The sequence below is a fragment of the Carcharhinus amblyrhynchos genome, chromosome 15 (assembly GCF_965287045.1).
Source record: "Carcharhinus amblyrhynchos chromosome 15, sCarAmb.v2.hapA, whole genome shotgun sequence".
Taxonomy (NCBI): Eukaryota; Metazoa; Chordata; class Chondrichthyes; order Carcharhiniformes; family Carcharhinidae; genus Carcharhinus; species Carcharhinus amblyrhynchos.
The window spans coordinates 69976711-70002960 of NC_137338.1; the positions used below are offsets into that span (position 1 = coordinate 69976711).

Here is a 26250-nt window from a genome sequence, read left to right on the forward strand (position 1 = left end):
CCACCGCCACTGGGAAACCCCGCCCCCTCTAAGCGCCATTCCTATTGGCTCGTATCCCCAGTAAACCCCGCCCCCTCCGACCTGCCTTTCCTATTGGATCTCACCCCCTGTAAACCCCGCCTCTCAGCGCCGCCATTCCTACTGGTTGATATACCAATGAAGCCCCGCCTCCTCACTGCCGCCATTCCTATTGGCTGATACTCCAATGACTCCCGCCCTCTTCCGATCCGCCATTTCCATTGCTTGATGTCGCGGGGCAACCACGTCCCCCATCAAACTCACGAGTTCCATTGGGTGTTAACCCGGGGGACCACGCCCCCTCCCAATCCACCATTCCCATTGGCTGACTTCAAGCTAAACCCCGCCCTTTTCTAATCTGCAATTACCATTGGCTGATTGCTCCCTGGAAACCCCGCCCACTTCAAATACTCGATCCTCATTGGTGAATGGCCCCAGGGAAATCGTCCCCTTCCTCAATTCGCGATCTCTATTGGTTAACAGCACAGGATGAAGCACCGCCCCTTTCCAAAATCACCATTCTCATTGGCTGATAGCCCTAGAAATCCCCGCCTCCTTATAATCTACCATTCTGATTGGCTAGCAGCTCGGGAAAATCCCGCCCCCTGAAAATACACCAATGCCATTGGCGGCGCCAACAAACCCCGCCTCCACGCCGCTCCGCCCGTTGCACTTGGAGGCGAGCCAGAACCAATCAGCTGTGGCCTGAGTTGCCCACCCCGATCTCTGATTGGTTTGCCAAGTGGTCTATCACGTGCCCCCATTCACGCAGGCCCCGCCCAAAGAGGGTGCTGCCGCCCCCTGCCGGCAGCTGGAGGAATAAGGCGACCATTTTGGAAAGAATTGGGGGGCGTGGGTTTTGAGGCCACTAACCTGTGATAAAAATGAGGAAAAGTTAGAAATAAAAACAGAAAATGCTGGAAATTCTCAGCAGGTCTGACAGGATCAGAGTGGAGAGAACAGAGTAAGAAGTCTCACAACAATAGGTTAAAGTCCAACAGGTTTATTTGGTAGCAAAAGCCACTCAGTGTTGGGCCTCTGACCCTTTGTCAGGTGAGTGGGAGTTCTGTTCACAAACAGGGCATATAGAGACACAAACTCAATTTGCAAGACATTGGGGAAACCATGCAGACACTACGACAATGGATGAACACCGTTCAACAATCACCAGGCAACTCTTCCCGTTGGTGAACACTTCAGCGGTCATGGACATTCAGCCTTTGATCTTCGGGTAAACGTTCTCCAAGGTGGCCTTCACGACAGATGACAGCGCAGAGTCGCTGAGCAGAGACTGATAGCCAAGTTCCACACACGAGGACGGCCTCAACCGGGATATTGGGATCAGGTCGCACTATCTGTAGCCCCCATGATTTGCCTGGGCTTGCAAAATCTCACTAACTGTCCTGACTGCAGACAATACACATCTCTTTAACCTGTGGTTAACGTTCTTTCCATTCACATTGTACCTTTGACTTAATTACCTGTTAAAACTCGCATTCCAACCATTATCTTGTAAATTGAGTTTGTGTCTTTATATGCCCTGTTTGTGAATAGAGCTCCCACTCACCTGATGCAGAAGCAGCAAGTGCTCCAAAAGCTAGTGGCTTTTGCTACCAAATAAACCTGATGGACTTTAACCTGGTGTTGTGAAACTTATTACTGTGTTTACCCCAGCCCAACGTCGGCATCTCCACATCTGTGGTAGGAAACCAGAGCACCCGGAGGAAACCCACGCAGACACAGGGAGAATGTGCAAACCTCACACAGACAGTGACCCAAGGCTGGGAATTGAGCCCGGACCCCTAGCGCTGTGAGGCAGCAGTGCTGCCAGAAATTGAATCTGTATCAGGGAATGTGAGTGGCAGGATGGCAAACCGCTGGTAAAACAGATTAACAGTGAGACTCACCACGAGAAAGGAAACAAAACAAAGGGAATGATTGCAATGTAAAATCAGAAATTGGCTGGCAAAATGAGTAAATCTGTAAGATATTCTCCCCACCACCCTGCTCACATTTTCACTGGATCCGAGAGGTCATGCTGTTGGAAGTGAGGGTGAAAGAGTTGCCCTGTTTCCTTTTTGACTGTGGGGTTGCTAACTTGTGACTTACTTCCAGCAGTCAGATTGAGAGGGACCTTTAAACCCACAAGCACAAGAATGTCTCATGGATGTCCTTCAGCAGTGACATTCACAGCACACTGCACAGTAGAACTAGAACACCAGGCTAGCACACAGAGACTACGGTTGCAGTTGGCTTTTAACTTGTGTATTCTTGGAAGGGAAAAAACACAAACATGTCTTTTGTCCAGAAAATGCCCTTTTTGAACTCACATCCTGTCCGCATTCTGGGAAAAAACTCTCAGGAGCTGGTTTCTGTTGAGATAGTAATCAGCTTTCACTATTTCTGCAACCATAGGAGATTACAGCTCAGTTTTTGTTTCGCATCTTTGAAGTATCCGTCTGAAAAAAAACACTCCATTCTCTCCAGGCTAATAGGTCAAGTGTAATCCACATTGAATTTTTCCAGCAGGTGGCTACTGTGTCTAATTTTTGGTTGTATGTTCTTTTTTAAAAACATGTCTTAGAAGTTTGAGAGGTCCCCAACTAATTCAGCACGAACAAATTCAACTAGGTGGAGCAGAACAATGGTTGGATGGGGCAGCCTCTATTCAAGGAAGAAGTGGAGAGCCCTCAGACTGTCTTTGTGGGGATGGAGATGTAGAGGGATTAGACATCTGTAGTGATGAGGAGAGGGTTGGGTCCAGGAAATTGGAGACTGTTCAAATGTCAGAGGAAGAGATCAGGACAAGGGCAGAGGAAATGGAGGTGACATTGGAAGAAATCATCAGTGGGGCAGGGATAGGCTGAAACAGTGGGTTTACCAGTGCAGTCCTAAATATGGATCTTGGAAGGTGATACAGCGAGTTGTTCAGGTTTGGTATCCGATGAGGGAAGATGCCCAAACAAAATAAGGTCAGTGACAGACTTGAAGATGACGATTTGATGTTTGATAGTGGGAGTCATGGTCTGGTGAGCATGTTGGAGAGTTGATATTGGTTCTCTGCAAAGTAGAGGTCAATTTGCCAGACAACAACGGCACTGGTCTTATCAACAGGTTTTATAGTACATTGCCTTGAAATTCCATACCTACACATCAGACTTCAGAGATAATTTATGAAAGAATTGAATCAAGTTAATCAAACATGATTTGGCTTTTTATAAAAAAAACCGCTTTCATTTACTAGCCTATAATCTCCACTGACCAAGTCGTTTGGTTGGACTTAATAAATTGGTTGGACTTTAACCTGGCGTTGTGAGACTTTTTACTGTGTTTACCCAGTCCGACGCCGGTATCTCTACATCAAGTCGTTTTGTCCATAGTTATTTTACTTTTAAGTTTTCCCCACCATTTCTTGCTTCTTCCCTGGAACTTCCCTTTTGTTTGCCAGACGTGTAACATTTACAGTCCTCTGGTTACAGCTGAGGTACTAAATGAATATTTTACACCTGTCTTCATCAAGGAAGAATGTGCTGGCTGGGACGTGGTGAAAGAAGAGGTGGTTAAGACGCTGCATGGGATAAAAAATGATGAAGAGGTGTTTGAAAGGCTAGCTGTCCTTAATGTTGTTAAATCATCAGGACCAGATGAGATGCATCTAAGAATACTGAGAGAGGTAAGAATGGAATTTGTGAAGGCACTGGCCATAATCTACAAATTCATCTTCACTGCAGGGATGGTGACAGAGGATGGTGGAATTGCAAATGTTCATCCTTGTTCAAAAAAGGGAGCTACAGACTAGTTTGCTTAACCTCAGTGGTGAGAAAGCTTCTAGGAATGGTAATTATTAACAAGTCATACTTGTCAGTAAATTTGAAATCCAAGGAATAAAAGGGGCAGCAGCAACATGGACACAATATTAGTTAAGTGATGGGATACAGAGAATAGTGGTGAACAGATGTTTTCCAGACTGAAGGAAGGTACATGCTGATGTTCCTCAATGGTCCTTGGCAGATGTTAATGCCTTAGAGTTGGATGTACAGTGCACAGTTTCAAAATTTACAGATGACAGTAATGTTGGAAATATTGCAAACATTGAGATGAATAATGATAGACTTCAGGAAGACATAGGTGGAACAGACGGATACATGATAGATGAAATTTATTGCATTTTGGCAGGAAGAACGAGGTGCTGGAATTCTGTCTGCTTGTAGTAGATTGCTATATTTTTAATAGGGAACAAAGATGGTCCCTGTATCATGTGACCAAGTATTAGTGTCAAGTCATGGTTCAAATAAAGTATTGTGCGAATTCCATTAGACACTGGATTCTTTCTCTGACCTGTGGCTTATGTGCACGAAAATCTTTTCTTTCTTGAAAAGGCAAATTCAGGTTTTTTTTTATAGCGAAGGTATCAGTGAAGTTTTGTTTATCTCTTGGTCTGAGTCAATATCAGAATTTTATCCTCTCGAAAGACAAATACATCCTGATCTACAAATCCGGCCGGCAGCTCTCAGAGGCATCTTGACATTCAGGCTTTTTAGAAACTTAAGCTGAGATTTTCCAGGCCCGTCATGACTGGACCCATTGTGAAAGATTCGGTGTCCCAGTCAAAGATCTATTGACTTTTGATAGGACCAGGTAATCCCTGCACCAGGTAGGACTGGAAAATGCCATCTAAAGTCTTTTAAAAATATAGTTTTCACAATTTATAATACTGCCATGAGATACAATTGTGATAGCTCTGTGCTCATTTATATGGTTGTAACCAGCTCCACACTCCCAAGAAATTTTGGTTTCCAAATGAGCTTCAGTTTTAGTTTCCTTAGAAACTGGAAGGATCAGTTTCCATTTTCAGTTTCTCTTTCCAGTCAGGGCCTAGCTCAAAAAATACCAGATTTGAAACCACAAATACCATCACAGGACCATTCTGCACATTTTAACAACTAACTTACTACGTTACTTATTATTCTACACCTCCCCCCAACTCAATTCTATTAACTTTTGCCATTTCACCTTGATAGCATCACGATGTTTGGTATCAACCAAATGCATGTAACATTTAGGAATCCATGTTCACTCTAGGAAGGTTTCTAAAATACCCTTTTGCATATAAATGAGAATTTGAAAGTATTCAACTATTCAGAGTGATGTTTTAAGCCTTGCACTGGCTCTTTGACAGTTTGAAGGGTGTGTAACCCACAGTCGGGAGAAGTACTATCTGATACAGACCACACTTGTGTTCTGAGGAAAGTTGAGAAGGAAAACCCACATGCTGTTTCATTGGAGTTTGATGTTACAACCAGTTCCATTTAAAATTGTGCATGTTGCTTGAAAAAAAATCTTTTGATGCTCTGCCCAGATTTAAAGTGTAGGAGACAAGGAACTTTCTGAATTATGGTTATTCTATGCTTGAGCCCTATTAATAATAATCCAATTTGCACTTTTTATTGGTTAAGCACTTGTGATTTTGTAACTACATTATATCTAATTGAAATATCACAGTGTTGCCAGTACATATATAAGGTGTTTGATGTTAAGAATTAGATGTTAAAGTAAGACAGTACGGTGATTTGATGTTAAGAACTGATTATATTTCAAAAATGTTGCAAAGAAAACTTTACTTCAGTAAAGCATGTCCTGGAATCTGAGGTGGGTGAGATGCACCTCAGCATTTAAGCCAGTTATGTTCCTTCCTGGGATTGTTGAATAATGGAAAATTTGTCCCAAACTTGGCAATAATTCTGAAACATAACCGAGTGTGTCAGAACAAGACCTGAAGTGGTTAGGTCAAGGCAATAACTCCTTCGTGCAAGCCATATAAGTGTTACTTAGCTTTGAAGCTGTCAGGCATTTTGATCCTATTGTACCCTTACAGTTAGCTTGTGATGATCCCCTTACGGGGATCTCATATCATGCCATTGGGTGAAGAAAGACCCATTCCTTCTGTTTCTCGAACCTTGAGCAAAGCTGAAAGCAACTATGCTCAGATTGAACAGATCATTTTCGGAGTCAAGAAATTCCATCAGTTCCTGTACAGGAGAGAGCTGATGGACCATCACACACTCAGGACCATTTTTGGGCCACATGTGGGAATTCTGCCACTTGTGGCATGTAGAATGCAAAGATGGGCATTGTTCTTCTCTGCACATACTCACACCATTAAAAAAATGCCAGTCTACCTTGTATTGTAAATGTGGATAGACTTTCAATATTGTCACAACCAGATAGTTCTTCAGCCTGTTCAAAGGGGAATATTTTCTACTTTGAGTAAGTAGGCGACACACCAATCACTTCGAGGCAACTGTGAAATCACACTGAAAATGACAGTGTGCTCTCAAAAGTGATGGACATGGTTTTACAAAGAAAATCTTCAGAACTAACACCTAATCAGGAATCCTGCTACTCCGGAAGAATGGAGCTGTCAGTTCAGAAAGGGTGTCTTCTGTGGGGGCTCAGAATGATTATTCTGCCGCCATTGAGGAAACGGGTATTAGGAAAGCTACATGAAGGCCACTGTGGAGTCACATGTATGAAAATAATAGCAAGAAGTAATTTCTGGTGGTTTGGACTGGATGCTGAGAGTGAAGAAAAAGCTAGAACATGTTCTTCCTGTGCAATGGTAAGAAACCTGCCACCCTTAGCACCGCTGCACCCATGGGAATGGACTGAAGACACAGAGCAATGTGTGAAGGTGGATTTTGAAGGACCTTTTGAAGGACACGTGTCTTTAATAACTGTTGAAACTCATACTAAATGCCAGAGGTCATTATGAAGACATCTATTTCATCTGAGAAGACTATTGAGAGGACAGGAGAAGTGCTTAGTTACTTTGGATTTCCAGAACAACTGATAAGCGACAATGGACCTCAGTTTGTCTTGCAGGAATTTGAGAACATCCTACAAGAAAATGGCATTCAACACATTACATCCACACCATATCACCTTGCTACTAATGGATTGGCAGAACACTTCATCCAAATCATGAAACATATTTTGAAAGCAATCAAAGAACAAGGTTCACTTACTCAACACTTTAACAAATTCTTATAAATCTATCAGAATCCTGCACATTTCACAGCCAGGACCTCTCCTGAATTACTCATGATAAAAAGGTAGCTATGTTCTGCAATCGATCTCCTGAAACCTCCAAAACCAAGGAGATTGTGAGGTAGCAACAAGCATAAGTGGAATGCATGCAAGCAAGGCACTGAGTTTCCACCAAGGACCAGGAGTTTTGGCCAGGAATTGCTTCTCAGGGGAGAACTGGGTTCCTGCCACAGTCCATGTGCAAACGGGACCTGTCTTTTATACTGTCCAGCCCTCAGACGACATTATCTATTGGAGACATGCAGACCAGTTCCTGGCTGGAATAACAGCCTATCAAGTCAGGACTTTCCTATGATCCCTACACCACTAGACACAGTTCAGAAAGTCAACATCTCAACATCTGCTCAGGCACAGGGACAGCCTCTCGTTCCATGCCAAAGCTGGTTAAATCAGTGTGAAGACAGGAACCCAGATGTTCCCTTCAGTGTGAAGATGAAACTGCCAGAGGTTTGCTGTCAACTATACTGAGAACGATAACCTCCAGACCGTCTGAATTTGTAGCAGTGACTAACCCATTCACTATTGTTCATGTTGAGCTTGTTTTGGGGACATTCAAATTAAGGGGGAAGGATATGTTACGTGTTTGCTTTTTGGCTCAATGTGGAGCCTGTTGTAATAATGTACCAAGGAAATATTCTCGTGAGGTTTGACCCCATTTGCGTGTGGTCAACGTAACGTGACGTAGAGCTGGAAACAGAAAGAAGCAGCAGACATGAGAGTGACCACACATCATAAATAAAATTCCATTTCTTTATATCTAAGTGGCTCCAGTATCATATCTTCGAATACGTAACAGCCGGCAATATCCATATCTCATGATTTAAAAAAACAATCTAGTTCAGAGTGAGACAGGTCATGGTGAGTAGGCAAGCAGTGAGCAAGAGCTCTGTTTCCAATGTTTGCATTGAATCCATGCTGTTACAAGTTTTGTTGGTCTGTAACCGGTAATGCTCAGAGAGCTACTTTGTGCTGAGTAAGATGGTAACATGTATACTTTGTCGTGTTCCCAGTATTCTGGCTGAGGTGGACAAAGGAAGGTAAACGGTAAATAAAAACACAATTACAACCAGTCTTGGGAGTTGGCTCTGGTCCACATTTGTTTCAGAATTGTTGGAGAATATAAGTTGTGTATAAACTAATTGTTATCTCCTGAGTTCCCATTTCCAAAAATACTCTAGCAGCCTGCAATACGCTGAGAATGCTGATAACAATAGGCAATCCACATAAGGTTGACATTGCCTTTGATTGAGTCACTATATATAACCAGCTAATAGAGAGCTGCTCTTGAGGGACTGACTAGACTGTCCAGAAACAGACCAAGGCAAGTCTCAGCACACATCGTCTTGCAATGGAACATTACAAGGCTGCCATGGTGCTAGGAGGAGTGGGAGATGCTCTGGGCTACAGGAACTCCATGTGGGAGAACTGTCCTTCAGGTGTGGTCATTCTAGCTGAATTGAAATCTCTGGGTGGACTGGAAGGCATTACATTAACGGAGGACAACTGGCCTGTCAGTGATGACACGCTTATGCACATAGTGACAGCTGAGGCACTTGTGTCAGGTAAGAACTTGTACAAAGATTTTGTATTTCATTGCATTAATTTCAGTACAGCCCTGAGGGAGAGCTACACTGTCAGCAGTGCAGTCTTTTGGATGAGTTGCTAAATCGCAATGCAATCCACCCTCCTAGGTAGATGTAAAATATGTCACAACATCATTTGGAGAAGAGCTGGTCAGTTCTTCCCAGTGCACTCGCAAAGGGTGAGCTGGACATGAAACGTCAGTTCTTTTCTCTCCTTACAGATGCTGCCAGAGCTGCTGAGATTTTCCAGCATTTTCTCTTGCTTTCGGATTCCAGCATTTGCCTTTATAGACAGATGATCTGGCTATTATTGATTGCTGTTTATATGAGCTTGCTGTGCACAAATTGGCTGATACCAGATATCCTACATTACAATAGTGACTACACTTCAAAATTGTTTCAAAGAGCTTTTAAGTGCCCCAGGTTTGTGATAGTCACCCTAACAGCGCAATTTATTTTTCACAAAACCTTCTAAACAATACCTACCCGATGGGCCAGCCTGAGCAACTGGCAGCCAAGAAATCATGCTTTATGTCTGGGTTCTGACTTGGAGGTCACCAACCACACCAGTTCATCTGAAATACAGCAGCATTTCTCCCTGAATGCCAAAGCCAGGGGGAGCAACTCACAGGGATAATACAGCAGGGAGAATAATCAAGTCAAGATCCTTTGGGTTAACACCTGGATGAAAATACTAGCTCCTGGCATTTGTGTAAGCCATGTAAAATGTAATTATTAATTTGCGTTTGGAACGTTTCTAAGCCTGCAATGGTGAGTGTCACAGAGATCAATGATAACCTATCAGATGTACCATATTTTTAAAAAAATTCATTCGTGGGACATGAGCGTCGCTAGCAGGTCAGCATTTATTGCCCTAGTTGCCTGAGGGCAATTGACAGTCAACCACATTGCTGTGGCGCTGGATTCACATGTAGGCCAGGTAAGGATGGCAGATTTCCTTCCCTAAAGGCCATTAGCGAACCTGATGGGTTTTCCCGACAATCGATAATGGTTCCATGGTTATCAGTAAACTCTTAATTCCAGATTGAATACAATTTCTACAATCTGCCGTGATGGGATTTGAACCCAGGTCTCCAGAACTTGAGCTGTGTTTCTGGATTAATAGTCTAGCGAGAATATTACTAGGCCATTGCCTCCCCTGATTGCAGGACAGAAGGACCAGGAGAGGTATTACACAACTGAAAGTGCCAAGGGAGCGAGACCATTGCAGCAAAAGTCCTATACAATTAGTATGTTGTGAAAGTGGCTTTCACGACACACGACAATGCAGAATCACTGAGCAGAAACTGATAACCAAGTTCCGCACACATGACCGGGATCTTGGGTTCATGTCACACTATCTGTAACTCCCATGACATAAGAAGTAGGAGCAGGAGTAGGCCATCTAGACCTTCGAGCCTGCCCCGCCATTCAATAAGATCATGGCTGATCTGAAGTGGCTCAGTTCCACTTTCCCGCTTTCTCCCCATAACCCTTAATTCCCTTGTCTACCAAAAACCTATCTACCCGTGACTTAAATATATTTAGCGAGGCAGCCTCCACCACTTCAACGGGCAGAGAATTCCAGAGATTCACCACCCTTTGAATGAAGAAGTTCCTCCTCAACTCCGTTCTAAATGCGCCCCCCCCCACTTATCTTGAGGCTGTGCCCTCTAGTCCTGCTGTCCTTTCTAAGCAGGAAGAATCTCTCTACCTCTACCCTGTCCATCCCTTTCATTATCTTATACGTCTCTATAAGATCCCCCCTCATCCTTCTAAATTCCAACGAGTACAGACCCAGTCTACTTAGTCTCTCTTCATAGTCCAACCCCCTCATCTCCGGTATCAGCCTAGTGAACCTTCTCTGCACTCCCTCCAAGACCAAAATATCCTTGCCTGGGGCTTGCAAAATTTCACAACAACTCTTTAATCTGTGCTTAACCTTCTCTCCACTCAGATTGTCTGTACCTTTAAGACTTGATTAGCTGTAAAGACTCGCATTCCAATCATTATTTTGAAATCAAGTTTGTGTCTTTATATGCCCTGTTTGTGAACAGAACTCCCATTCATTTGATGAAGGGGCAGTGCTCCGAAAGCTAGTGGCTTGTGCTACCAAATAAACCTGTTGGACTTTAACCTGGTGTTGTGAGACTTCTTACTGCAGTTAGCTGACATCAAAGTTTCAGAGTAGGGCCCACCTGTTTCTGTGCCAACCTCACTAACATTGAGTGAGTTTGGCACAGAAACCACCCTTGCCTAATAGTAAATAGTCTTCATCTAGTGGCAGCTCCTTAGCAGCTGATAGGTGCCTCTCTCATGCTGTGGTGATTCAATTTGTTGTCGCCATTGTAGAGGGATGTTGTGCAGAATGCAACAGTCGACCATTAGTTGACCTACTCTCACTGGGTTGTTCTTGAGTAACCCCAGACCTGTCCAGGATGAGGAAACATTTCTGGGGCTTTCCAGTGGACGCCTTACAGAACCATAGAACATTACAGCACAGAAACAGGCCTTTTGGCCCTTCTTGGCTGTGCCGAACCATTTTTCTGCCTAGTCCCACTGACCTGCACCTGGACCATATCCCTTCCACACCTCTCACATCCATGTAACTGTCCAAGTTTTTCTTAAATGTTAAAAGTGAGACCGCATTCACCACTTCATCTGGCAGCTCATTCCACACGCCCACCACTCTCTGTGTGAAGAAGCCCCCCCTAATATTCTCTTTAAACTTTCCCCCCTTCACCCTTAACCCATGTCCTCTAGTTTATTTCTCCCCTAGTCTCAGTGCTTATCCCCTAGCCTTATGCCCACTTGCCTCTTGTTGCATCAAGGTTCATCACGGGGGTACATGCAACATGAGCCAGGCATGAAGAAGAGAACCCTGGTGCCTAATCTATTGATGCTATGCAGGGTCAAAGACTGAAGACAGCTGGCAGAATAAGGAGACATCATGATAGCTGCCAGGAAAGTGGACAGAGACTTGCTCAATGCATGGATCAGGATCACACAGTGGTTGAATATGAAGAGAGCAGAAACTCATATGGTTCACAAAGGCTTTGGATAGAGTGTCAATAGCAACCTGAATAGTCAGTGTGAGCTGGACTTGCGTAGACTTCTCTTCCTGCAGACTGTCCATCAGGGATTACCTCCCTTGATTTTCATTGCCAAGTAGAGCATTTGTTACATTTGATGCAGACATGGTCTGCGGATTGAATGTTACCACAAATAATATCTGCTTCAACATGAAAGAAGCACAAAGGAAAGGACTGCTGTTGCTTTGACTGAAAAGTCAACGTTTTTGGGAATAGTAGGTAACAAAGTTTGCAGGTCTTGGGCAAGATGACCCACAGGATGACAGCATCCTTGGAGACTAAGCACTGTCATTATGCACTACTCTTCAAAAAAAGGTAGATAGCACTGGACCTAAAGGATCTAAGAGCAGGTCAGGGGCTGCCATCCTCTGAGGACTCCAGCAGGTTCTGTCACTTCGGTCCGGTGAGAACTAAATTGGCCAATTGATATCACAGTATACACACAGTACCTGCAGAATAGTCCCACAGTATAAGAACATAAGAATATAAGAAATAGGAGCAGGAGTAGGCCATCTAGCCCTTCAAGCCTGCCCCGCCATTCAATAAGATCATGGCTGATCTGAAGTGGATCAGTTCCACTTTCCCACTTTCTCCCCATAACCCTTAATTCCCTTGTCTGTCAAAAACCTATCTACCCGTGACTTAAATATATTTAGCGAGGTAGTCTCCATCACTTCAACGGGCAGAGAATTCCAGAGATTCACCACCCTTTGAGTGAAGAAGTTCCTCCTCAACTCCGTTCTAAACTGCACCCCCCTTATCTTGAGGCTGTGCCCTCTAGTCCTGCTGTCCTTTCTGAGCGGGAAGAATCTCTCTACCTCTACCCTATCCATCCCTTTCATTATCTTATACGTCTCTATAAGATCCCCCCTCATCCTTCTAAACTCCAACGAGTACAGACCCAGTCTATTTAGTCTCTCTTCATAGTCCAACCCCCTCATCTCCGGTATCAGCCTAGTAAACCTCCTCTGCACTCTCTCCAAGGCCAAAATATCCTTGCGCAAGTGCGGCGACCAAAACTGCACACAGTACTCCAGCTGCGGCCTCACCAGTGCCCTGTACAGTTGCAGCAAGACCTCCCTGCTTTTATATTCTATCCCCCTCGCTATAAAGGCCAGCATCCCATTCACCTTCTTGATCACCTGCTGCACCTGCAGACTGGGTTTTTGCGACTCGTGCACAAGGACCCCCAGGTCCCTCTGCATCGTAGCATGCTGCAGCTTTTCTCCCTTTAAATAGTAATCCCTCCTACTATTATTTCTGCCAAAGTGGATAACCTCACACTTGCCAACATTATACTCCATCTGCCAGGTCCTCGCCCACTCGCTCAGCCTATCCAGATCCCTCTGCAGACTTTCCACACCCTCTGCACAATTTGCTTTTCCTCTCATCTTTGTGTTGTCAGCAAATTTCGTCACCCTACACTCAGCCCCCTCCTCCAGATCATCTATATAAATGCTAAATAGCTGAGGGCCCAGCACCGATCCCTGCAGCACAGTACCTGCAGAATACTCCCACAGTATACACACTGTACCTGCAGTACAGTGCAGGAGGAGACCATGTGGTCCACTGAGTGTGCACCAAAAGAACTCTTATCCAAGCTCACCCTACCCTGCCACCTCTCTGAACTAACTCCCTCCTCAGAACATCATTGACTTGACATTTTTGAAGATAAGAGCACACAGAGTAGGTGCAGGCGTAGCTCGATCATAACCTAACCCCCCTTCAACTCCTGTACCCACACCCCCCACACAATAAATAAGATCATGGTTAGCCTTTGACCTCAACTCTGCTTTCCCACCTTATGCCTTGACTTCCCAAAGACCGAGGGTACACTGATCTCAGCCTTGAGTATACGCAACAATGCAGCATCCTGAACTTCAAATCAAAGATCTCGTCAAACTATCTTCATTTATTGAATTAATAATCGAGGGCAGCACGCTGGCACAGTGCTGCCCCACAGCGCCAGGTACCCGGGCTCAATTCCGGCCTCAGGTCACTGTCTGTGTGTAATTTGCATGTTCTCCCCGTGTCTGCGTGGGTGCTCCGGTTTCCTCTCACACTCCAAAGATGTGCGGATTAGGTTGATTGGCTATGCTAATTTGACCCTAGTCTCGGGGGGACTAGAAGGATAAATATGTGAGGTTACGGAAATAGGGCCTGGGTGGGATTGTGGTCGGTGCAGACTCGATGGGCTGCATGGCCTTTTTCTGCAATGTAGGGATTCTATGATTTGTTACACCCGGCTATTCACACTGAGTGTCTATTTGAGCAAAGGTGAATTAAAGGAAAATATTGATCAAATTGGCTCTAAGCTGTGCCTGAGTTTTGAATGTGTTTGAAAATACGTTGCACAAATCATTCCACCACGCCTCCCCCCCTCCCCCCCCCCAAACACACCCCACCAACTGTCAGCGACCCATCATTGTCCAGCTCTTACTTTTAAGGGCTGGGGAAAGTTGGCACTCACGCTGGAATGTGAGATATCCTGTGTATTTGTATTCACTCATTAGCCTGACATCCGAATCCCGTCCCAGAGATAATTCACATTATTTAGACGCCCAGAATAGCATGCAGCAGATCAGTGCCCAATAGTGATGAGTGTGGAAACTAATGTAACAGAAAATAAACAGACCCAAACACTGCATTTGTGTATCTACTCTGAAAGCCCGAGGGGATCGGTTCAAGTTCACTGTTTGCATTCTTCTCAGCAGGCCGCCTCTGTGACAGCCAACCCAGGCGACATGCTGCAAATTTAGGGTTAAATGGCCAAGAGTAGAAAGTTCAAAATTAATGAGGGAAGAAGTTCACATTGCTGAAGGGTACCGGGGCCGCAGGTACGGCAGGTACACTGGAACCTCAGCAAAGAATATTTCCATTGTCCACACCCACATCTCAGAATTCAAATCATGTGTCAACAATAATTCTATGTTGTCATTCTTATTGTTTGAAAATGTTTCCCAGAGTTTATTTATCTGTTCATGGGCTGGTCATCATTTCTCCACCTGCTGATTTACATTTGCATTGGGCAGAATCTTGCTGACCCCATCATGGCAGGGAACTGGCCAGAAAATGTGGCGAGCTGTTTGAAAGTCCTTTCACTTCAGCAGGATCTTGCAGTCAAAGGGGCCGTAACATTTCACCCACTGTGCCTTTGAGTCCTGTGTGTTGCTTTGAATGGCTTCAGCACTCTTTTCACTGGTCCTGCTGTTGCTTGCACCTCCTACGACTCTCACCAGCTTTTGCAGATGCACCATAGAAAGCGTTCTTCCTGGTGGTATCACAGCTTGCTATGGTTCCTGCTCTGTCCAAGACTGCAACTAACTATAAAAGGTCGTGAATGTCGCCCAGTCCATCACTCAAATCAGCCTCACATCTGTCTACACTTCCCGCTCCTTCGGAAAAGCGGGCAGCATAATTAAGGATCCCACACACCCGGACATTCTCTCTTCCACTTTCTTCTGTCGGGAAAAGGACAGAAGTCTGAGGGCATGTACTAACCAACTCAAGAACAGCTTCTTCCCTGCTGCCATCAGACTTTTAAATGGACCTACCTCACACTAAGTTGATCTTTCTCTACACCCTAGCTATGACTTTAACACTACATTCTGCATTCTCCTTCACTATGAACGGTATGCTTTGTCTGTATAGCACGCAAGAAACAATACTTTTCACTGCATGCTAATACATGTGACAGAAATAAATCAAATCCTACCAATGCGACCCTCCTCTCTATTCTCAATTAGTTATCTACTCTCTATTCAATTTTATTTTAGTTTGGCCAAATAATGCAAGTTATTGTTGTTATCCAATAATACCTTAGATTCATAAAATATCTTTATTGTAGGAAGATATCCAACAGAGTGATTATCAGACTGAACCAGATGAGGAGATAATGGGTGGATTCTCTGACCCCTACTTGCAGTATGTTTCTTGGCAGCAGGAGGTGGCCCACCATGGTTTGGCAGTCAGATTTTCTGGTTCCATCTCTGTCAAAGGGATTTCCCACTGAATGCACCGCCTAGAAACGCATGGGGGGGGGCGGTGGTGGTGGGGAACCATTTCTGGGACCAGAAGATCCTGCCAGAGTAAACATCCGGAAGACCTCGTCCTTTGGGACGAGTGGCCAAAAGCTTGGTCAAAGAGTTTGGTTTTAACAAGCGAACCAAAGGAGAGGTGAGTTGAAGGGGTTTCTGAGGGAATTTCCGAGTTTAAGGCCTAGACAGCTAAAAACATGACCACCAGTGGTGTTAAATCAGGGATGCACAAGTGAGGAGAATTGGACAAACGCCGACTTCTCAGAAGGTTGAAGGACTGGAGGAGATAAGCATGCTGAGTTCGTGGAGAGATTTGAACCTGCATTTTTAAGAGTTTTCCAAAAGAATAACTTTATTCATAACTGAATTTCTAGATTTCTGGAGTCTTGAGGATCTTTATCGTGAAATGGTGAAGGTGTATGTTGAGATTGTTGAAAAAATCCATAAGAGGCGCCCAGATCCAGCGACCATTGAAGGCTGCACCCAGCTTAAACCAGATAATTATATCCTGGGATGGCACACACCTTTTAATGTGAAAGGTACGTGGAACCACCTGCATGTTAACCTGACAAACTGCAGCATCGCAATGTTTAACCACAGAAATGAACTCTCTTCTTCCCCAATGTCTTGTTTTCTGAAGGGTCGGGATTTGGAGCAGCCACTAAAGCCATGTGCATCGGGATGAGATACTGTCAACCTGAGAATCTAGACAATCTTGTTCAAGTGAGCATTGAATCAGGTCGAATGACACACAACCATCCCACAGGTAATCACCCACAGGTAATACGAACAATAGAATTAGGAGCAGAAGTAGGCCACTCTGCCCTTCGAGCCTGCTCCGCTATTCAATAAGATCGTGGCTGACCTAATTTTAACCTCAATGTTGAGCCTGTCTATGGTTTGCTTTATTTAAGCAAAGACTTCATTTTAAGATATTTCTGCCCTACATTTAAAAGCTAAGCTTAAAAAAAAACTATACTGCATTTTAAAATTCAGAAGGTATGCTGGGTTAGATAGAAATTGACTGCATTTTTGAAAAGTACAGTGCAACCGAAATAGGCTTTTCATAAGCCAAACAAAGTTTATCATAATAACATCTGCAAGGCCAGGCCTGTTGCCCCAATATCTATCACTCTCTATTTGAATATCTTCAATGACTGAGTGTTCACAGCCCTCTGGGATACAGAAATTTAAAGATACACAGCTGCTTGAGTGAAGATATTTCTCCTCATTCTTCTTTCAGCTTCTCCTGTTTTACTTTGGGTTGCCACGTTGCAGGTGAATCACCCTTCTCCATCTCCTCCTGTCAGTCCCCCATTCCTCACCCAATCCCGTTGACCCTCTCCACTGCATCTTTCCATCTGCATTTCTTTTCTCCTTCTTCCAGGCACTCCATCACTCACCTCACCACATTCCTCTCTCCTGCAACAACTGACCAAGCCATTTCAATCTCAGCTACTTCCTTTGATGCTCCCACAATCTTCACTGACATACAACACCACCACCACCCCCAGCCTTCGACAAAATGCTTGTTCCTGATTTTGTCCATTTGCATTATTTCACACATCCATCTCAACATCCACATCTCATTAGTATACAATGGTTGTTCCTCTCTACCTGAGTTTTTGCACTGTATAATAAGGCCAATCTCACAACTCGCTTGTAGAACATTTATTTCAGTTTCTGCAGTCATCTTCTATCACATACACCTCCATTGCCCTTCTTCCAATACCCAAAATGGGATGTACTGTTCTATAATTGCATCCGTTGGGGGAATTCAGAGCAAGAGACACAATTACAAAAGTGAGCCATTCTGGAGTGAAATGAGGAAACACTTTTTCCACACAAAGCTTGGTGGAAATCTAGGTTTGTGATGGGTGAGAGTAGCGAAGAATATGGGTGAATGGAGCTGGGGTACATCAGCCATGATCTAATTAATGGTGTCCCAGGTGATGGTTTTGCTGAATGGCCTATACCTGTTTCTGTCTTTGTACCATCTGGAGCTCCATTGACTGAAATGCTCCTGTCCACTGTGGGAATTGTAGCAGGCGAGGTAGAAAACTTGGCGGCCCCATTCAAAGGTCCGGTCTTGGGGTGTGTCTGTGGCCAGACAATCCTGTCAATTATTTATTCTAGCTGATTAAATACTCTGAAATTTGGTCTGAGGTTTTACCCGCGCCCATCAATCTGGGGAATCATAAATATCTGATAATGAAAGGGGAGAGAGGCTGAAACTATTGAAAGGAAGCAAAGCTTTCATTAAACAGACAATGATGGAGCCACAGCAAATAACACTCAGTAAAGTCTGAGCAAGTCTTATTAGTTGATTTAAGCAGGTTGAGGGAAAACAATTCCTCTTCTCTGGTGTTTTTGCCTATCATTGAAATCTGTGTCTTCTGGTCACTAAAACTTCTACTTCTGGAAATAGCCTCCCATCACTTCTGAAAACCTCTAGCAATTCTGAACTCCTCTATCGAATCTCCTCTTGACCTCTCTAATTTCTGCACGTTATTGAAATCTGTCATACCTGGTACCATCCTGTTAAATCCATTTTGTACTCTTTCCAAGGTCTTCCCTAAGTATGGTGCAGAGATTTGGAGATGTCACTGCAGTGAGCCTTAACGAATAGCCTTTCTCCTTTGCGAGTATTTACTCTCTTCCATTTGGTTGGGTATTATTGAATCAATATCCTTTCACTCTTGTCTGTCTGGATTCATGGCAGGTTTCCTGGGATCCCTGTGCACAGCTCTATTCGCATCTTATGCTGTCCAGCGCAAACCCATGGTGGAATGGGGAAGACAGATGTTAAAGGTTGTTGGTGTGGCTGAGGCCTACTGCAGGAAAACCATTCGTCACATGTCGGGTATGAGCTTTATGAGGGGGGCGGGGTGGGGGACCAACATCTTAATTAAAAGCATCCCAATTTAAGATCTGACTCTGGGAGAGATCCCAGGAAATGCTCCTGTGGATTGGCCCTTGTTTCCTGCGAGTAGGATTTGAAATGAATTCCCAGGATGTGAATATGATGCATAGATCTCCCATCCCTTCAGGCCACATTCCCTACGCCACCTTGCATTTATATAGCATCTTTAATGTGGGAAGATGTTCTAGTGTGCTTCACAGGTGATTAATTGAAGATTGGCACTCAGCAATAGAAGATATTAGGAGACTAAACTCTGCACGAGGTTGGTCATAAAAAAGGTCTATAGGGAGGAGAAAGAAGCTGTGAAGTATTTAAGGGAGAAATTTCAGGATCTGGGACTTGGGCAGCTGATGGCACAACAGCCACTGGGAAAGCTCACATCAGATTGGAGGAATATAGAGTTCTTGAAGGATTGTCGAACTGAAAGTAGAAGTGATCCTGCAGGAATTTGAACACAATTACAACAACTTTTAAAACAGCACATTCCTGAATTGATTTGATTTGATTTATTGTCACATGTATTGGGATACAGTGAAAAATGTTGCTTCTGTGCGCTATGTAGACAAAACTGTTTGTTCATAGAGTACATAGGGGAGAAAAGAAGGAGAGGGTGCAGAATATAGTGTTACAGTCATAGCTAGGGTGTAGCAAAAGATCAGCTTAATATAAGGTAGGTCCATTTAAATGTCAGATGGCAGCAGGAAACAAGCTGTCCTCGAGTCAGCTGATGGGTGATCTCAGACTTTCATATCTTTTGCTCAACTGAAGAGGGTATATCTGAGTGCTTGGACTCCTTAATTATGCTGGCTGCTTTTCCGAGGCAATGGGAAGTGTAGATGGAGTCAAAGGATGGAAATCTGGTTTGTGTGATGGACTGGGCTATATTTACAGCCATTTGCAGTTTCTCATGGTCTTGGTCAGAGCAGGAGCCATACCAAGCGATACTACATCCAGAAAGGATGCTTTCTATGGTGTATCTGTAAAAATTGCTGAGAGTCATACCGGACATGCCAAACTTCCAGAGGCCATTGGTAGCCAACAAGCATGGGAGTGATGAATGAATGGGATCTGATGCAGTTTAGGACACAGGCATTAGAGTTTTGGATGATTGTAAATATACAGAGGGTGCAGTATTGGAGGCTAAGTGGGAGAATGGCTGAATCTAGAAGGTATGGGTAAGGGTTTCAACAGCTGATGAGTTGAGTAATGGGCAGGAATATTACTGGAATTGGCAGCCTTACCAGCAGAAATGGTGTGGGGTCAGAAGCTCAGTCTGTAGCCAAATAGGATGCCCAGGTTTTGGACAGTCAGTTTCAATCTCAGACATTGGCTAGGGAGAAGGATAGAACAGGGCAGTGGAAAGGGAACAGTGTGATGGCAACTAAATGTTGGACAAGCAAGCAGACAACAAAAACTGTAGAATTTCTACTGTGCAGAAAGAGGCCAGTCGGCCCATCACGTCTGCACTGACTCTGAAAGAGCATCCCACTTAGGGTCTCACCTCCACAGTATCCCTGTAATCCTGCACATTTACCATGGATAATCCACCTAACCTAAATGTCTTTGGACTGTGGGAGAAAACCGGAATACCCAGAGGAAACCCATGCAGATTGTTACCCCTTCCTCTGAGATTATGCTCTCTAGTCTAAGACTCCCAAAAGGAAAAAACAGTTTGGATTAACTTTCTTATTTCCCCCTTTTACTGGTATTCCATTTTAAAGTATGCAAAACCAGTTCAAACTATATTCCTATTCCCCTCAAATAAAAGCAAAATACTGTGAAACAGAAAATGCTGGAAAATTTCAGCGGGTCTGACAGTGTCTGTGGAGAGAGAAAACAGAGCCAACGTTCCAATCATCTAGACTCGAAACGTTGGCTCTATTTCCCTGTTTTACTGTTTTTTCCCCCTTATCTTACACAAGGGGAAACAACCCTTCAGCATCTACCCTGTCAAGCCCCTGAGAATCCTATGTCTCAATAAAATGCCAAATAAGAATGTCAACATTCAAACGATTACGTTCACCATGAATACACCATAATCAGAGGCAACTTCTCAACCAATCAATACTCTTTTCTCCTGTAGCATAAAATATGACCTTTTGAAATTTGATATTCTTGTATTTATCCAAATGAATGTAAGATGAAAAACCTCAGTAACATTTCTCTCCTTTTAGCAATATTCAAAAGAAAATATAGTAAGAACAATTATTTTCTTTAATTGTTCAGTAGCATCCTGTAATAGTAAGAATAGACTCACTAAGATGCAATTTTTGCTTTAGAGTACCAAGAAAATTGGTTTTATTTTGAAACCAAGTGGCAGTCGTATTTGGAAGAAAGAGGAATTGCACAGGAAGGGCAGAACACACCAACATTTCCTAAGAATTACGATGCAGAGAAAAGAGATCAGGTTGGTGCAGTCGATATTGAATTCCGAATTAAAATCCTGTCATTTGAAGCTGTACAGGGTTGAATAAAATTGTTTCCTACCTGGCAAAATTTGACCAACCAGCAGGGCATCCTTGTCAAAGTGTGGCCTTGTGTGCCACACTTTAACTGATTGACTGTACCAGCTGCTGAGGGCCACTGGAGATGCCCACTCAAGTAGGTTGGCCCTACATTGTGGTGAAGCAGGGATAGAGTGAGTATTAGTATAATGCCACAGTGTCGGAATGTTGTTTCAAAAGATCTTAAAAGCACACTGGTGGAAAGATCTTTGTAAGGGGAGAGGCAGTGGCATCATCTGTCCTTATACAGTCAGTTGGCATGTGTGTACATGAAGAGATCCAACTAGTCTGGCAGTAGGAAGGCCAAAGTTGGTTGGTTTCATACCTGTATTCTAGAAGGAAAAGGTTTGGTACCAATGTTCTTTTCTGTGAGGCTTGACTGGATTGATCTGTGAGCACTGGAATAGTAGAATAGTTGGTAAAGGAGGTCAGGAGCTGAGTAGCTCTGGAAGAATACAAGGTGAGTTGGCCAGAGTTGTTTAGTTTTGTATCTGTGATCTGGTATGTTTGATGTTGGTTAGATTTATATCTGTGCTATGTAACAATATAGGAAAAAGATGGTTTGGTGATTGGCTGAGGAGACTGGTTAGTCACATTGTTCTGATTGGTTCTTCTAGATGTCCTGATTCCATTTTAATGTTTTTGGAATTTGTACTTTACAGTTCTGCAAATGATCAGCTGTGTTAGAAGCCACTGCTTTAAATCTCTGCAATGTTGTTATTCAGTCTTTAAAAACTCAACCAATTCAACACAAAGTCATTTTTGATATAAAACGTGGGTTGAAGTTTAAGTTGTAGACACCTGTGTTTGCCTGGGATCACATTTGGTCACCATTGGCTGGTTTGGAATCTTCTCTGGATGGTTGTGGCTGATTCATTGGCCATCTTTGCTCTGGGATGTTCATCATTGATAAGTTTGGATGTCTGTGGTCTGGGAGGATCAGGGTGGGCCAATTCTAGACCTGCTGTGTGAAGGTCAGACTTTGTTGGTTACGTGTTTGGTCTGTGATAATATGGAGTAGTCAGTCAGTTGGGTATCTGTGCCCCTCTATGGTCAGGGCTAGTTGGATTAGCTTCTTTGTTCTGGGCATGTAAGATATTTGATTTTATGTCTATGCTTGGCTAAGGTTGGACTTATTTGGTTTGATAACTATTCTCTGGTTTAGCTGGTTTGTTATTTATGCTTTGTAATGGTTGGAAATGGTCTCTTCACTAATGGTTTGATTTTAGTGAGACGCTTAGCTGTGTTTTGGGGTGGTTAGACCATTTTGCTTTCTCTGCATTGAGAAAGTTGGTGTTTATCAGTCAGTATCCGTTCTCTCTGAGTTTCAGGGTTCACCACTTTAATTGCTGTGCTCAGGGATTACCAGTTTCACGACCTCCAGCATCATTCCAATCTCAAACCCATCTTCCCCCTCCCCTTTCAACATTCTGAAGTGACCGTTCCCCCTCCCCCCTCAACACCCTGGTCCACTCCTCAATCACCCACTTTCCTTCCCAAGCATAGAAGTTGATGCATCTTCTTTTTCACCTCCCCCATTCCCACTATTCACAGCTCCAAACATTCCTTCCAGCTGAAATGGTGATGTACTTATACTTATTCACTGTTCCACTCCCAACTTGACCAATTACAACTCATTTCATTTCAATGTTTCTGGTGAAACTTGTGATAAAGGTGATTGAGTTTGCAGATCCATTGAATCATCGAACCAGTCCAGAAGAATGTCATTCAGCCCATTGAGCCTGCACCGACCCTCCAAAAGAGCATCTTATTCACTGCTGGCCACTGTGCCATCATACCATCCTTGGAAATTCTCTGCGGGCCTCAATTTGAGAACCATATTTTATTTCTTTACTTGGTCTCATTGCTACCCCGTTTCATCTGGCACCATCAACCCCTTTTATTCCTGCCTCCCACCCCTCCCCGTACTCCCTCGTTGTTCCTTAACAAGCCTCAGTACTTGCCTCAAAACTGGCAAAACTTTTCCATTTCTGATGAATAGTCATTGGCCTGAAAAAGTTAACCCTGTTTTTCTCTCTCTCCACACAGGCCATTGAACGTTTCTATATTTTTCTGTCTTTATCTTAGATTTCAGAATCATCGGGACCTTTGTTATCGTGTATATATGACATAAGGGAGGGAATTGAGAGAATAAATGATATAAATTATGGATCATAAACAAAAGATTAATCCACAGTCAAATTAATCCAAAGGTCTACAAGCAATGGAGCTCCGAAGGTGTGGGTGGGAGAAGAGGACATGATGCTCCGATGATAGCCTATGATGCCCTCCTCTCAGCTGGGAGTGACTGGACAAAGCTGTGCCATCATGCTATGTTTCATGGAGGTAAGAGGTTTCAATACAACCGTGAATTATTTGCATTGACATTTGCAGGAATCAGATCAGCATTGACCGAGATTGAAGGACGGAAATGACCTTAGGTTACTGCTAAAATATTTTAATGACATTCCTCACTGCTTTCATAGCAGTGGCCCACAACTCCCTGGAGAGGGAAATTGTACGTGTCAGGTTTAAGGGCAGTAGAACTTCTTCAGTGTCTCCTCGGTGAGAGGTTTTCTTGAACTGATCAGAAATGGCAGCCTCCAGTGAGTTAGCCTTGTGGCAGTCATATTACTACAAGTCAGATGTGACACCAGGCTGATATTTCACCACACTAACACTGTTAATACACATTGGAAGCCACGCGCCAATTAGATCATGGCTGAATTTTATCTCTACTCCATTTGTCCACCATAGCTGTAACTCCCCAATGGCCCCAGCAAATAAAACTCCGCTGACCTTTTATCTCAAAAGCTCCAATTGTTCCCCAGCATCTCTCCCCTTCATGGACGAAGATGGTTCCAGATTTTTACAATTTCCCCGCTTTTCCCTCCTGATCAGTCCTGTTTGTACATTAACATCAAGGCCCCTCATTATGAACTCCCTCAGAGGAAATAATTTCTCTCTAGCGACCTGAACAAATCCTTCAAATTTTGAAACATTTTGATTAAATCACACTTTAGTTTTCTATATGCAGGGGAATTACTCCACTTTGCCTCACGATGTAGCCCTGGTGTAGCCTGTGCTGCCCCTTCTCCAAAGGCCAATTCATGCTTCCTGAGATACGATGCGCAGAACTGAATCCATTCCTCCCGAAATCTCAAACTGGTATCTGTTTGTAGGTTCAGGATTTCTCCTGGTGCTTTAAGAATGTTACATTCAAGAAACCTTCAGGGAGTATAACAGGTGCTTGTACTACAGACTCCATGGTATATTCTCCCTGAACATAACATACAGTATGGGGGGGGAATCCCTGTGGCTCCGTGATGCTGTAGAATTCATTGATCAAAATGCAATTATGATCCATATCATCAGCCAATATTATTCACTTATTCAATGTCAGACTGGACTGACATCCTGCTGTATGTGGCATCATCCTGTGTATAGGCTGAATCATAGAAAGAATCACAGAATCTACAGTGCAGAAGGCGGCCATTCGGCCCATCGGGTCTGCACTGACCACAACCCACCCAGGCCCTATCCCCATATCTTCATGTATTTAGCCTAGCTAGTCCCCACGACACTAAGGGACAAGTTAGCATGGCCAGTCCATCTACCCTGCGTATCTTTGAACTGGGAGGAAACCAGAGAACCCAGAGGAAACCATCTGAAAGACCCCCCCCCCCGACCCCACCGCCCAGAGGAAACCCACGCAGACACAGGGAGAATGTGCAGAGTCCGCACAGACAGTGACCCTAGCCAGGAATTAAACCCGGGTCCCTGGTTCTGTGAGACAGCAGTGCTAACCACTGTGCCACCATGCCACCACTGGTTGCTGCCGCGTCAGCCAACACAACACTTCAAAAAAACCAACTGAGGGAAAACACTTCACATCTTACTTTATCTCAACAGGTGAGAGCGGGGCCACTGGATCAATTGCAGGCTGTCTCTACGGCCTCCTTTATGGAATGGCCAACATTCCCAAAGGGCTGTACCAGAATTTAGAATTCAGGGAAAGACTGGAGGAGCTTGCGGAAAAACTGCATAAAGCAGCCAATGGCACCAAAACCTCGGCGTAAGGGAGCAAGTGGAACACAACCAGTCACTCTGCAAAGAGAACAACAGTGTCAGAGTTATAGATTCTCTCTCGCACCTACAAAACTACTCTCTCAACAATGTATAATAAATATTTGTGGCACTCAGACAGATCAAAAGATATAATTGTGAATGAGCAAAGCTTTTTTTAAAAATATAATAAATATGTATCTCATCATACCTGGAGACTATGAATCTTCTTTGGGCTTCTCCTGCTGAGAGTTCAGGAGTTCAACTACAGTCCAGAAGGAGGCATTCAGCTCATCAAGTCTGCACTGACCCACCCTTTTTTAAAATCTTACCCAGGCCATAGCCCCGTAACCCTCTATATTTATCCCACTAAGCCCTAACCTACACATCTTGGGACACTACAGGGCAATTGAGCATGACCAATCCATCTAAACAGCACCTCTTTGGACTGGGAGGAAATCGGAGCACCCGAAGGAAACCCACACAGACACGGGGAGAACATGCAGACTCTACAGTGAACCAAGGCCAGAATTGAATCCGGGTCCCTGGTGCTGTGAGGCAGCATTGTGCCACCGTATGTGCATAATTGGAATTTCTGCCCATCCTCCACTGAAGTTACTGTCTTTGATTTAGAGAAACACCAAATTCACCTCCGGATGTTTACAAAGTGCCTTACAGTATAGGCACAGTCTACTTTCCAATATAAAACGTATACTTTATATGATACTTCCTAATAATAATAGTGTGTATATATACTTTAAAATACAAGTAGAGTGAGCTTTATAGTATGTATGTATTGTGTGTGTTTTCCTGTATTAAGCATCAAAGTACTGCTGCAAGATTCTAAATTATAACCTCAGCGCAGTCACACCTCCATATAATTTACATTCCTACCAAATGGCAACGTGAAAGACTTACTTT

General features: G+C 43.8%; 1 protein-coding gene across 1 annotated transcript; it reads left to right on the forward strand.

Moving 5' to 3' along the window:
• The first annotated feature begins 8215 nt into the window (after positions 1-8215).
• adprhl1 (ADP-ribosylhydrolase like 1) lies at positions 8216-25539 on the forward strand. Its single transcript, XM_080204161.1, has 7 exons — positions 8216-8687; positions 16212-16376; positions 16478-16603; positions 18560-18700; positions 21040-21167; positions 23478-23610; positions 25177-25539. Exons 1-7 carry the CDS (start codon positions 8474-8476, stop codon positions 25341-25343), a joined length of 1074 nt encoding a protein of 357 aa, XP_080060287.1. The 5' UTR covers positions 8216-8473; the 3' UTR covers positions 25344-25539.
• Positions 25540-26250: the final 711 nt, after the last annotated feature.

Excerpts from the sequence above, each read along its gene's own strand:
- adprhl1 (XM_080204161.1), top strand. The coding sequence starts at position 8,474 with ATGGAACATTACAAGGCTGCCATGGTGCTAGGAGGAGTGGGAGATGCT. Across the intron at positions 16,604-18,559 it reads GACACACAACCATCCCACAG|GTTTCCTGGGATCCCTGTGC; the intron begins GTAATCACCCAC and ends GATTCATGGCAG. Across the intron at positions 18,701-21,039 it reads AACCATTCGTCACATGTCGG|AGTACCAAGAAAATTGGTTT; the intron begins GTATGAGCTTTA and ends TTTTTGCTTTAG.